Source organism: Elgaria multicarinata, chromosome 4 (genome assembly GCF_023053635.1).
Source record: "Elgaria multicarinata webbii isolate HBS135686 ecotype San Diego chromosome 4, rElgMul1.1.pri, whole genome shotgun sequence".
Classification (NCBI taxonomy): domain Eukaryota; kingdom Metazoa; phylum Chordata; class Lepidosauria; order Squamata; family Anguidae; genus Elgaria; species Elgaria multicarinata.
In genome coordinates this window covers 49,899,943-49,914,819 of record NC_086174.1, presented here as the reverse complement: position 1 = coordinate 49,914,819, position 14,877 = coordinate 49,899,943, and the positions used below count along the sequence as shown (strand labels likewise).

Below are 14,877 nucleotides of genomic sequence, written 5' to 3'. Positions count from 1 at the left end.
ATCTAAAAGAAATTATACTTTACAGTGTCGTCTGGAATCTTGGTGCTTTTCTTTTTAGTGTCTAGGATAGTGTGTGTGTGTGTGTGTGTGTGTGTGTGTGTGTGTGTGTGATTGCTTACATTGGCGCCGGCTTTTGGCATCTTACCCTATGCTGTCTGTTTTCAATGTTGAAAGCAAAAGGGACATTTTAAAATGACAGAGAGCAGATAGGTATGTCTTGATACAGCCTTTCATTGTGTTGGTGCTTGCTGGCAAATCCTGAAAGGCTTACTCAGCATTTCCTATAACTTTAAGCAGACAAACTTCCAATATCTGTCTGCCTCTCCTACCTATCTACTTATTTTCCTCCTCTATAAACTTTACTTTTTCCTTTCCTAAAAGCTTTTTGTAGATAAAAATTTTAATGTCTTGGACAGTAATGGTAAACGTCAAAAACTGGTTTGGTTTTGTACACTTGGTCGAATTTTATACCCACTGTAACTTCATGTCTTTCCAACAGGCCTTTAAATTCTTAAACTCTTTTGGCTGATGTGCACATTATGTCTTTTCATGCAAAAGCTGCTTAAAATGACCTCCATAGGGTGTTTCCACCACATTTCATGGAAGACTTCCTTTCTAGCCATCACTACAAACATGTAGCCAGTGAAGAGATACTGTCCACTGAGCCCAGCTAAACAAAGTTAATAAAACATCGTTGGCAGATTCTCTTGTAGCGCCTCAAGCTTCATTATAAATAAGCAAGCAATTATTTAAATGCATCTTTTGTATCCACAGATATAAATGAATGTCAGTATAGCAGTCTCTGCACAAATGGCCAGTGTGAAAACCTTGAGGGATCTTTCAGATGTCTTTGTAGCCAAGGTTATCAGCTATCCCCAGCAGGTGCTCAGTGTGAAGGTAAGAGTATAAGTGATACCTTTATGCTTTGAATAACATATCTAATGTTTACCAAGAAGGGAAAAATAATCTGTTAATCATGGGCATTCAGAGCATAGGGATTGTATTCCTCATCCAATGTGTGAGGTTGCCAGAAACGTCCTTATGCCACTTCCTGAAAAGCAAATATAGGGTGGGGATAGATTTGCTTGTACGCTTGTGATGTTTGTGCTCTTTTACTTCCTGATGCTGAAGTCTTGAGAGAAATACATAAGCTCAGCCTAGGGTGACAATATGGGAAGGAGGACAGGGATCCTGTATGTTTAACAGTTGCAGAGAAAAGGGAATTTCAGCATGTGTCCTTTGTATGCATGCAGCACCTGGTGAAATTCCCTCTTCATCACAACAGTTAAAGCTGCAGGAGCCCTGCCCTCTTTTGTATCTGGTCAAGAGGGCAGGGCTCCTGCAGCTTTAACTGATGTGAGGAAGAGGGAATTTCACCAGGTGCTGCATGCATACAAAGGACACCTGCTGAAATTCCCTTTTCTATGCAACTGATAAAGATACAGGAACCCTCTCCTCTTTTCCATATGGTCACCCTAGCTCAGCCTCCATGGGAGAGCCCTTCCATGTACCTTTTTAAAGTATAGCAGAGAGAAAATTCACTCTTCTCTCTGAAAGGGACGCAGAGAGGGCTATAACGTAGAAAGGAGACTGGAAAGCCAGCAGAGGGCAAACCAGTGAAATTTAAAAACTATGTGATGAACATTGACATAGTTTGAGAAATATTAACAAAGGAGGCAGAACCACGCCAAATATCTTAGCTCTGACCCCTGCCTCTGTCTCATTTTGCACTCTTGGCTTAGACTTATCCACATGATTATTTTTTAACCCCTAAGTAAACCAGGGGTTGACAACCTGGTGTATTCCAGATGTTTTGAACTGCAACTCCCATTATTTTTTACCATTGGCCATTCCAGCTGGAGCTGATGGTAGTTGTAATCTCAATCATCTGGAGAGCATGAGGCTTCCCACCCTCCTCTATACCAAGTGAGAAGGTAGTTTGCAGGAAATTCAGCCATCAGGCTAGTTCAAGACAGACTAGGGCTTTCCATTACTTATCATGGACTGTTCTGAGTGCATAGTTCTCTATGATCTCTCACTAGACTATTCTGCTTGTTGAGTCAGCAGCACCATCCTACAGCGACATGTGTTTTTCTTGTTGTTGTAAGTCTGAAATGAGTTTTCCTGCTGAAATCCAGATGTTGGCATGAACTGACCATCCTTAAATTGTGAAAATGGGAAAGATCACTGAGAGCTCTGAATGAACAGCAATTGGATACCACTGGAGTCAGTCTGGTTAAAAAATCATACAGCCATTGTGCTTCTTTGAGACCTCCAGTTCCAGCAGGCAATTTCTAACATTGGGGATATTCTTGGCATTACCAAAGAATATGCAATCAATAACACAGGGAAGATAATTTACCCTTAAAAACAACAACACAGTAGTATTCTAAAATTTCTGAATTTGCTAAAACTCTACACTAAAGTATGCAAACTTTATTTTGACCCATTTCTTAATGCATTCTGCAGATGCAAGTCCTTGAACATATACTGCTTTAAATATAATGGGTGGGTGGGGGCAGAATATAAATAAGCAGGTGTTTTAAAGCTAAACATTTACTTATCATATATAGATGTAGATGAATGTCAACAGCAGCAGCTCTGTACAAATGGACAATGCAGAAACATAGCTGGATCCTACAGATGTATTTGTGGCCAAGGTTACCAGTTGTCACCTACAAGAGAACATTGTGAAGGTAAAAGTGTAGCTTCCAGTGATAAATTCCATTTTTCATATGGAATTCAGTCAAATACTCTTCTATATCGATTTTTCGCATGTTATACATTTAAGCATTCTTTCTGCCACCTTCGGTTCAATTAGAAAGCGATGGTCCTGTTAACAAATGACGTGATCTCGTTCACCAACACCATTTCTGCCAATCAGTGACCTTGTTCATGTGACACAACCTGTTTTAGAGTTACGCGAGGATTGTTTAATCCTCAAATAATCCTTGCAGCCTGCGTTCGGGTGACACAGAAACCCCCAGTCGAGTCTTCCATATTCATAATGGCTGCTGGTACACATCACAGCTCCTCACATGTAAAGGGGCTGTCGTGTGAGCTTACCCATCTAGTCCAGTTCCTCTCCTGTTTAGGGAAGAACATCCAAAGGCCAGAGCTTCCCCAATAGATGCCTCTCCAGACTCTGCTTGGAAACCTCCAGTGAAGGTCAAAGCAAATGCTCTTATTTTGTGGCTGCGAAGGCCTTTCCATGGAGTAATTTTAATGCAGTAAACTCACATCTCTTTCATACGCACTTTACACATCTTCCCCTCAAGACTTAACTTCTGTTGTGGGTATGTATCTTCATCTCTCTCTCTCTCTCTCTCTCTCTTTCTCTCTTTCTGAGCATTCACAGCACAACATTTTGAATTTGGAAATTTTATTTATTTATTTATTTATTTATTACATTTTTATACCGCCCAATAGCTGAAGCTCTCTGGGTGGTTCACAAAAATTAAAACCATCATAAAACAACCAACAGGTTAAAAGCACAAATACAAAATACAGTATAAAAAGCACAACCAGGATAAAAACCACACAGCAAAATTGATATAACATTAAAATACAGAGTTAAAACAGTAAAAATTTAAATTTAAGTTAAAATTAAGTGTTAAAATACTGAGAGAATAAAAAGGTCTTCAGCTGGCGACGAAAGGAGTACAGTGTAGGCGCCAGGCAGACCTCTCTGGGGAGCTCATTCCACAACCGGGGTGCCACAGCGGAGAAAGCCGTCCTCCTAGTAGCCACCTGCCTCACTTCCTTTGGCAGGGGCTCACAGAGAAGGGCCCCTGTAGATGATCTTAAGGTCCGAGCAGGTACATATGGGAGGGGGCGTTCCTTCAAATAACATGGCCCCAACCCGTTTAGGGCTTTAAATGTCAATACCAGCACTTTGAATCGGGCCTGGACCTGGACTGGCAGCCAATGAAGTTGTAAAAGGCCTGGCATAATGTGATCTTGCCGGCCAGTCGCTGTTAGTAAACTGCAACAATTCCTCCAAATAAGTACATTCATTGCAATCATGAATGCTGTGAAGAATGTGGGTGATCCCCTATGACACCTCCACCCATAGTTGAATCATAGAATAGTTGAGTTGGAAGGGGCCTATAAGGTCATCGAGTCCAACCCCTGCTCAATGCAGGAATCCACCTTAAAGCACCCCTGACAGATGGTTGTCCAGCATGGTTTACCCTTTTGTTGTTGCTGGTTTTGTTTGTTTAGTCTTGTATTTTTATTTCTTTGGAGTCTGTTCACTCTCCTGCAGTTAGTTGCAACCTCCAACAGTGCCAACCTTTGTGCCAGTCCAACCATGGCCCTTCATTTTGTGAATCTTTTGTTCAGTTTTTGTTCATATGAGGGACACTCTGGCCGCTGTCCCTCACATGTTTCTATTGTGCAGGAGGACACTCTCACCCTCCTGCGCCATAGAGCTGCCTTTGAACTCCCACTTAATTCTTGTGATCTGTTGTTTGCCGAGTAAATTGTTCACTGAAAGGGGATGGATTTTGTGTCGGTGGGAGGGATTAAAGGCAATATTGAATTGCAGATGAGAAATTAATGCAAAATAGAAGGGCAAATAGGCATAAAATTTATAAACTGGAAACTGCTGAAAGGACTCAGTGATGATGGTGATGACAAAATAGGAAATAATTAATTGTACACAATAAATTTCTACAAAATAGATGGATAAAATACCATTGATAAAGGATTATATTGAAATAGGAAAGAGGAAAGGAAACATAATCATTATTAGCCTGAGAACAATATTTTGAAATAACAACACAGCAGTGCTTTCCTCTGTTGGTAGATCATTTTCAAAATATGTCCCCTTTTTGTTCTGGCCTCACCCACTATTCTCCCCCCCCTTCCCCTTCAGACATGTGGCCCACCAGCCAGTGGCCCACCATGAAAAATGGCCCTTGAATTCCCAGAGGTTTCTCATCCTTGTTTTATTTCATCAAGTCAGATGTCGCCGCTATATGATCTATTTTATGTGATCTGATGCACTCCCCAGCCTCTGCCAAGAGTAGATATTTCAATGGCATATACATATCCTACTGCTCATGCACTAGACAAGGAGATACTACTTCTTGCCTGACCTGCTCCACATAGGACCCGAGACTTGCCAAATGATTTCGAAACCTGAAGCAGAAAATCCCTCAATTACTTCTTTTACCAAACAAAAGACTAATGCTCTGTTCCTGTAAGAATTCCTATGTCGACAGGTAGATCCTGAGCTTTGCTTGAAATACACAAGGGGATGGTTCCCCCTTAGTTGATCCCGTGTGACAGGAACCCAAGAAGTGATCCTCTTTCCCTAGGTTGTGTGAATGGCAGAGTACTACTCACTCATGTCCAAAGGAGTCTGCTTATGTACATGAGCCCCACGCATCCTGCTGCCATCTTTTGATTGGCTGGTTGTGTCGTCATCGTTGTCACCCCCCCCTCCCGGTTAATCATTACCCCTACTGGCACACATTATACATATGTGTTAGCATGAATATGTCTTTGCCTTTGGCTTTGTTTGCCTGGGGAAACTGCTGCCCCTTCCAAGACATTGTTAAGCTATTATTAGTTTAAGCTCTTCCAAAATCATTTGTTTGATGTTGGATTCATTTCAGATATTAATGAATGCCAAGAAGACAATGGTGTTTGCCGTGGAGGGAACTGCTTTAATACCGAAGGTTCTTATGAGTGCACTTGTCCAGAAGGCTTCCAGCTAATACCCTCCAGGGGTTGTCAAGGTACAGCCTGGCTACAGGACTTTTATAATAGGAAGGATAAGAAGTACACTTTTGTAGCCCTTTAATTACTGCATTCCTGGAAAAGCTCATTTCTCCTGTCATTGCAGCGTCTTAACTAAAGAGGTCATGGTGGCCAAACATCTCCCTGGCAATCAGAATTGTATCCAGTGTTGTCATTCTGCTAGCGTAAAGCTTCTATCACTTGCAGAAACCCTGTTTCATTGTTGCATGTGTGTCAAATCCAGTACTTTGATTCCACTTGCACAAGCCATTGCACAAGCACTTTCATCACTCATTAAGTCTTCACTATGCTAGATGTCATTTGCGCAAGTTGTGCCCTCAGTGGAACATTCAACACTAGCAGAACAATGCTACCTCTTGTACTTTCTCTGCTGGCCTTATGTTGGATACAAGGATTTCCTCTTCATCAATCACTAGCATCCAAAAAATCAGAATAGTTATAAAGTTCCGACATTCTACTTTCCATGATATCTGTAGTTACTGGCTACCAAGATAGACCTACTGATTTTCATTCATTGGTACGGATTGCAGGATGCACAACCACAGTCTGTCAGTACTGAGGTAGATGATGTTTTGGAAAAGGCATGGGTTTTCTCGTGATGGATGTCTTTGTTGTTATCCCCATTCAAATAAAAGGCTGCGTTTGTGAATTAAGCCTTAATGCAGGGTTAGATTGGTGTTATCCATTGGCATAGACTTTCTGGGTTAGACTTCCTCATACTTGTGAAATATTTTCACTGATGAAAATGTTCACAGAAATATTTTCACTGATGTTTTACTAAATGTTATTGACATGTTCATATAGAAACTCTGTGGTTTGTGTGTGTGCACATATGTGTTCAATTAAAAGTATGTATCTTTGTTCTCCTGTTTCTCTGTCTCCTGTAGATATCAATGAATGTACAGGATCCAATCTCTGTTTACCTCACGGGGAGTGTTTAAATACAGAAGGCTCTTTCTACTGCATTTGTGAGCAGGGTTTTACTCTTTCTAGAGATCGTCAAACATGTGAAGGTAAGATGGGTTAAATAGACAAGAAATTTATAGCCAATCCTATTCATGTCTACTTAGAAGCAAGTCCAATTGATTTCAATGGGACTTACTTCCTGATAAGTGTGTATAGGGTTGCAGCCTTAAATCTTTTGCAGTGGGTTAGAGTAAGGGCTGATCATGACAATGCTTAAAGCACAACAAAATATATCCAACTGAATAAATACTCAAGGTGGTCATAAGGTATGAAGATACTGGTACAAATTTCAAATGAATCATATGTCTAGCTTGTTCAACCAGTTTGCTACATATGTAGAATTGTCAGGGGGTTGTATGTTATAGGAGGAAGCATATGGCCAACCTTTTTACTTAAATTTGAAATTTTTATTTTTGTAGTAAGCGCTCATCATTCATAAGCACATTCTGTTGATCTCACACTAGTTAATTGATATTTGTGTGAGAAACTCACCTACTAATAAAATGCCTCAGAGTCAATTTAGCACCTCTGCAAATCCTCCACAGAGCTAAATATCTCCAAGCCTAGACCTTGTAGGAAGACAAGCATTGGCATTATAAAGATCAAAGTGTTTGCTATATCTCCTTCCAGTTCAATAAATGTATCTCCTATCCACCAATCCCCAAGAAAACTAAGCTCACTTTGGTCCACGTCAGCGTTCAGCACTTGGACTTCCAGCTCTTTCTGTCTTCTACCTTCATCTTCTTACTCTCTCCCATGTAATATATATCACAGCCTTTACAGCCTGGACTCACTGCTAGTCCTTGGCATCCTGTCCTCACCCATTCCAGAAGGTTGTCATCATCTTCAGGTAGATCAATAGAGGGTGCCAGCCCAGTGGGGTCTCCACCCTTGCACAATCTGTCACTTTCAAAATGATTACGTGCGGTTAATTTGGGGTTTGGCATTCAAAATTATTGCATTATGCTAATTTCAAATTCTGTAAGTGTGGTATGTTAAGATACTTAACCTCTTTCTCTCCTTTGTCTACCATTGCAAGTTGCATGTTTTAGAAAGTGATGAATGAAAAACATGCCCTTTCCATTTGTAAGAGGGGAAGCCTTTCAGGGCCAAACTGGACACTGTGCTACCACATGTGTGTTAGTCAGTACTTCAACACACGGAGAGAGGAAATACAGCCCTTTCTTCCCCCACCCTGGTCCTGCTGAAAATTATCCTTCCCAGCTTCTATTAGCCCTGGAAGGAAAACTCTACTTAGTATCAATAGGAACCTTCCTTCTGGGGTTAATTATAGCGTGTGTGTGTGTGTGTGTGTAATTTTGATCGTCACTGTGGTGGGGAGAAGACCATGGGGGTGTCAGTGAAGAAGTGAAAGGGAAATGAAAAAATAGTTTACCATTTTATTTGTCTTATACCCTATTAACATTAAATGTACAGGGATGTGTACAATGGGTTCATCATAATCATAGTCACAGGCTGTTGGCCTTTCCTTAAAGGCAGTATTCTTGCTTGAGAATCTAATAACTTCCTTAATATTCAGGAAACCATCTGAGATTAACATGACCTCAATTACAAATGTATGACTCATATGTCTAGACTTAATAAGTTTTTGAAAAATGCAAATTCTAAGAACTTTATGGACCTGCAGTTCATTATATATGTAAAATGGAAGTATCTCCACTTTGCTTTTAAAAAAAAGGCATAAGCTTAAATGTAGTAACGCATCCTATTAAACATACCCAGTAATAATTTTCACTCGTCTCCAGAATTTCTTATTCTGCAGTGTTGATGGAAGCTAAACTTTCACCATCCTAGACAGGACAGTAATTTGTATAGATGAACATCTGCACAATGTAATTCTTTTAGTTTTTCAGAAGGAAAAGAATGAGGTCATTCTGTCTTCCATTGCAGTGTCTGTCGCCATGTCAGCACCACCTCCTTGTCAACAGTATTAAAATTAGGGGATCAGTAGGAAAGAATAAACAAAGACAGTCCTGAAGAACCAGGCAAGGCAGAAGAAAAGTATGGTTTCTATTCTAATAATAGAACCATAGTTTTGTGACCATTTAGTTTCCTGTATAAGACAATGCTTGGAAATTCCTGTGCCTTGATCCATAACCTATGATAGTATGAGACCATATTATCTAATCTTGTCTCAAACACTCTATAGTTCAAAGATATTCTTTCTGAAGCTCATGAATTGGTTAAGTTTCACTGGTAAAATAAATCTTATGTAAAATAGTTATGTAATTATTTCACATTCCATTTGAAGGAACATATTCCTTTGTTTAGTGCAGTACTCTTGCTGTTTTTTGTTTCCTGTTCTTTGTTTCTTGCAGACCTAAGAATAATTTTACAGACCTGAAAAGTATTTTTGCTTAGAAACATTAGACAAACAATACGATTTATTATCTGGGGATATCCTTATTTTGCCAATAGTATTTGTCATCACAGTTTGACTTATTAAACTGGTGTGCGGAAAATATTGCAGTAAAAGTACACAGTCACTTCCAAAATGTGAATGCGATTGTGATACCTTACCATTACAATGTTTAACCTTACAGCTTACCACTCAAATCAGCAAATGTAACACCATAACAGTTTCTGTATGCATGGAAATGTGTTTATGTTTGAATGATCTGTGCTTAATTGCACATAGAAACTTTTTTAAAAGCCTTTTAAAAATAAACAAATATTAATATATGGCCCTGTTTTAATCTCAGAAGATTTTAAAGATTCATCTATGTTTTAATTTCATGAGATGGGTAAAATTTCCCAGCATACACTATTCCCCACTAAATAAGATGCCATTTTGCCAATTTTTATCTTATCTTTGTTAAATAACCATATAAGTATAAATATGCGACATGCTTTTATCCATATTATTATTATTATTATTTTATAGAAGTGTTTATTACTCGTTTATTTTGTAGTCAGTCATTGATACTTGATCTCCGAACATATATGAAAAACACCTAGAGAATGCTCCTTCGGCTATATCTTGTAATTAATCTGTTTATGTTAACTCCACATGTCTTCTTCTAGACTATTAAACTTGTCTTTGTATTCCATCCATCTAGTATTAATGTGTCTCATTTTCAGATGTTGATGAATGCTTCAACAACACCATGTGTGGCAATCATGGTTTCTGTGAAAATTCACCCGGCTCCTACCGCTGCCTTTGTTATCAGGGTTATCAGTATTTACAGGATGGGAGAGGCTGTGTGGGTGAGTTGTTACAATTTGATGAATGCTGCTTCTTTGAACAGCCAGCTTTTAGGGGAAACCTAGTGAATCCTTTCCCTGTTGTTTTTATTACATGCAAATCTGTTCTAAATGAAATAGGAAATGTTTTGTAGCCGTTTAACAAGAACATATTGTTAGGACTGAATGGGACCAAATAAGAGAAGCCAATTATTTCATCTTTTCAGTACCTTCTATTTCAGAACCTAAGACACGTTGTAATGGACAGACTTTAATATTTCAGCTTCTTTAAATGCAACATCTGTTTAGGTTCTTAGTTGGATGACCAGAATTTTGCAGAACCTACAGGAAATATAGTCTGGCATGTGATACAGCCACACTTTTTGGCAGAGTAGTTGGACATATTTCAATTTTCACTGTAGTCCTCAGGAAAGATACCTCTCATTATGACAAACCTTAGGTAATCTTATGAACGTGTCAATGCTGTTAATTTTACTAAAGATTGATCCATTCCCCAATATAATATTTAGCATTGAGCAGATTTGTTTTTTTAAACATTTATATTTTACCCTTTCTACTTCAAAAAACAGCCAGTGTTCACAGCATAATAATATACATAGAAATTGTAATATCTTCTAAACAGCACAAGACTGTAATCATTACAGATTGTTAACAGAACAGAACATGAAATCTCTTGTTTGTAATATTTACTGAATAGTAATACCAGTACTATTGAAATACGACACTGAAATATACATTTACAATTGTACACAAATATTTACAAATTGTGTCCTGGAAATCTATGGTATAAACCTGAAAGTCTAAGTCAGATGTTATGACCTGTGTGGAACATGATTCTTAAAAAATGCATGTAGTGCTGGCGTAAAGCCTCTCCATGCAATGTATATGGCAGGCACCTTAAAAGCAGTCAACATGTCAAGCACGCTCAGGATCATCAAAGGCAATGCCTAGTAAAACTGAAAGCCAATGACTGAACAGTAACTTCCAAAGTTTAGCCAAGTTGGCTTTAGTACTCTGCATAGTGCTTTTCTCCCTCTTCCATGATAATCAGAATAAATTATGCAAAACAAGAAAATGCGTGCAGTTTTGCATAAATCATTTAGATTTCAGAATATAGCTTCTTAGGACAGAATCTAGATTTTTGACATGAAGTATATACAGCTTAGAGAGAGGCTATTTTAGGTTCGTGTTCACCTAAAACTTATATTTTCAGGATTGATACTAACCCAGAAAGACTTTGAGGATGAGTGGCAAACTTACGGTTGTGCCAAATGAGTGACATTAATTCTAACTGCTTAGTGCTACTACCACTTTCATGGGGCTATTTTCAGCCACTTTCATTGTGGGGATGGGGGGTGGGGTGGATTCTAATCACCATTATGCAAAAGGTGGGACAGGATTTCTTCCAGTTACTTTCCTTTTATAAAAGTTTTGTCACTACTTGGAGTGGTGGCAGAGGACCCCGGCGACATGCATGGCAACATTCCCCTTCAGGCACTACATCATGTCCATTGTGAGGGCAGCCATCTTTTCCCCAATAATGGCCTTGCAGTGTTGTACCTGTCTTGATGTAGCATCATTCCCATTGGCCATTCTGAAAGAGAGCATTGCCACATTGCTGAACTGTTGATTAGACCTCTTTTGGAACTTCAAGTGGCAGCAAAACTATTTTTAAAGGAAAGTAACTGCCACGGGGTGTATAATGTTAAGCCCCCACCTCCCAAAGTGATGAGAGTTCACCCTCCCATCACAAAGTAATGTACTTTTTCAGCTTTGCTTTTTGTCCCACCCATCCACTGAAATCACTGAAAATTATTTGATGTATTCCCTGCCTTGACATTACTGTCACTGCTAGGAGCGACATTTGGAAGAACACTTATTTTCAAAAGGTACAAGATCGGAACAGGAAAAGTGCTGAACATTATGACGATAAAGGCACCACACTGGTAGCCTCCACTATTCTGAAATAACATTTGGCATGTATGCAGTCTATAATATCCTGATTTCCATCAATTAATAGACCTAAACAATCATGTAGTTTATCCACGCAAATTTTCTCATAAATAATGCCTTGTGTTGGAACTACCTGAAAATCCAGACTCTGCTCACTGTTATAGCCCCTGAGAGCAAAGTGTTTTTCCATCCCATTCAATGGGGAGAAGCTGTCATTAGAAGGCTTCAGTTATAGTAGAAAATCTGATACATACGGAGACGGCCATACATGCACAGAGTTAGCTAACAGTTTCTAGGTAAGCCAGCAGGATATGTCTCTGTGTTTAAAAGAAAAACTCCTTCCTTGATATAACCTTTATGCCAAATATAACCACAGTGTCTCATCCTCTCTTTTCAGTTCATTGTCAGATCTGTTTAGCATGTGGCCTTGTTGAGCATAGAAGCATAAGGAACTTCAAGAAGGTCTGGAATAAGTGAGGGTGAGGTGCGAAATTGCCAGACCATATGCGTGTATCACGCAAGCAGACCGTTATATATCACGACAGCAAGTTCATGGTCTTATTTGCAAGAGTACCGAGAAAACTGAGGAAGCAGATCTAAACATTATAATCACTCTACAAAGGAAGAGATATGTTTGAGTGGCAGAATACATTTGCAGTAATGCCTTTCTAGCATTAAAGTATTGGAACAGAAATCCATCAAACCTTATGTTATACCTTATCACCTGCGGAAACCATCCCATGTGTATTTTACTGCACTGAATAGGGATGCATTCCTGAACCTCAGCCATTTGATTTAGTGGTCGGAATGTGACCACATGCTGAAGTGAGTAATTCCAGTGAGCCATGTTTGGCACTGTATAAGCTGTCAGGTTTTTTTCTTGATTTTTCTTTTTGTATTTTAACATAGTAGTGGATTACTTTCTTTGTGTTAAGAATATATTCTTCATGCAGTGGCAACCCAAAATTTAGACATAAAACATAAAAAAACCAAGAAAACATTAATATAGTAAGAGAAGATGCTGGATTACAAGACAGATTAATAGAAGTTTACAAATTTTACCATTGTTTTCCATTGCTATAGCAGTGGTTATTTGGACAAATATTTGGCAAGTGCTTCTATTGTTACGCATGTCCTACCATTTTTCTTCCACCTGTCAGGGTTTATTTTTCTTTTAGAATCTTATTAGGCACATAGCCAAGCCTCCTATTCCATCGTCATTACACTGGAAGCTTAAATTAGTTTACTAATCATTGCTTGCCTTCAGAAGATCTGGAGCTTGCAGTTTTGTGAGGTTTCTTCTTCACTTCTCAGTTTGAAATCCTTTACCCCTCCCCCCACCAGAATAACCGCCCAGAATAATGTTGTAAACCGCCCAGAGAGCTTCGGCTGTGGGGCGGTATATAAATGTAATAAAATAAAATAAAATAAAATAAATAAATAAATAAATAAATAACAAATGTATGGGATTCCTTGGGATGAGCCTTGACATTTAAACAGATTTAAATGCACTTGTCCCCTCAGCAAACTTAAATAATGGCCTGGTTCACACTTCATGCTAAGCCATGGTGTGGTTTGTTGAAATCCAGCTTATTAACCAGCTGCAATCAACAATTAGAAGCCATGGTTTGTTGTTGCCATAGAGTCTGGCTTGTTTAAACCATGGCTTGTTGTGATAGCTGAACCTAAAATCATGGCTTACCCTTGACTTGAAGCAGAGGCACCCAAGTAGAAATGAAACCTCTCTGAAGTCTGGCAAAATGGGCGGGAGAGAAGTAACCAGAAAATACAGAAAACAAGCTGGGGTTTGTTTGCTTGTGTGCACAACAATTTATGGCTAAAGCAACAAACAATGATTAACATAAACCATTGCTTAGCGTTACACACAAATGTAGCCAGTGGCCAGATCTACACAACGCAGGATATAACACTGTGAAAGCAGTATGAGGCAGGAGCCACACTACTTCTTCATAGCAGTATTGAAGTGCAATGACAACTGTTGGGGCCCATTGACATATTCCATATACCGCTTTCATAGTGCTCTATCCTGCTTGGTGTGGCTCCTGACTCTTATATACCTCTTTCATAGTGCTCTATCCTGCTTGGTGTAAATCTGGCCAGTGTCTATTCTGTTAATTCTAATACACCTTAAAAAAAACCCAGTAATGCTTGTTGAATAAATTAACTGTCCTTATATTTGATGGTGACAAATTGAGGAAAGGGGCAAACATATGAGCAGATCAGAGGCAAGCTCGCTAGTGATGAAAGTGGATGACATACCTTTCCATACTGAATGTCATACTGGGAATATAGTGATGCATGCGGATAAATGTTTTGCAGCACTTTGAACCTACCATCCATTGTTTCTCCTCACTTTCACAATTGTTATTAGCATAACTCTAAATAAAACAGTTTAGTGCTGGCTTCTGAACTTATTGTCCTCTTGACAATAAGTTTTATTCTTGTTTTACTCTTTCTGTGTCAGTTTCATTTATTGTTTTATTTCATGTTTGATATTTTATTTTGTCGCCACCTTTGGGAGTCTTGACAAAGTGGCAGGTGGCATGCAAATGTTTCAGATAAATATTCTCATTTTTCCAGCTGACAATACTTGCACATAAATGTCAGGATTGATAAATCCTGGTTAATGAAATCAGTATTTTCCTTTGTTTTCCAGATGTGAATGAATGTGAAATGCTGAGTGGAGTATGTGGAGAAGCCCTCTGTGAAAATGTGGAAGGTTCCTTCATGTGTCTGTGTTCTGATGAAAACCAGGAGTATGACCCAATGACTGGACAGTGCCGCTTCCGTTCCTCACTAGGTAATGTTTCATTGGCACTGAATGTTGATATTGGACAAGAGAAATGCTCAATCTGTCATAACACAGGAAGGCACTAAACCTGTAATCAATGGGAAAATTGTTATCTTTTCAACCCCAGGTCAAGACTTTTCTCTTCTCCCAGG

The 14,877-nt window shown here is 39.0% G+C and overlaps 1 protein-coding gene across 5 annotated transcripts in view; it reads left to right on the top strand.

The window, feature by feature from the left end:
- Positions 1-14,877, top strand: part of LTBP1 (latent transforming growth factor beta binding protein 1) — a 210,737-nt gene that overhangs the window by 161,659 nt on the left and 34,201 nt on the right. For all 5 annotated transcript variants that reach the window (XM_063124236.1, XM_063124235.1, XM_063124239.1 and 2 more), the window contains 6 exons: positions 775-897; positions 2,574-2,696; positions 5,625-5,747; positions 6,657-6,782; positions 9,838-9,963; positions 14,591-14,734. In XM_063124236.1, the coding sequence (XP_062980306.1) occupies positions 775-897; positions 2,574-2,696; positions 5,625-5,747; positions 6,657-6,782; positions 9,838-9,963; positions 14,591-14,734 (765 nt within the window). The remainder of the gene's footprint in view (positions 1-774; positions 898-2,573; positions 2,697-5,624; positions 5,748-6,656; positions 6,783-9,837; positions 9,964-14,590; positions 14,735-14,877) is intronic.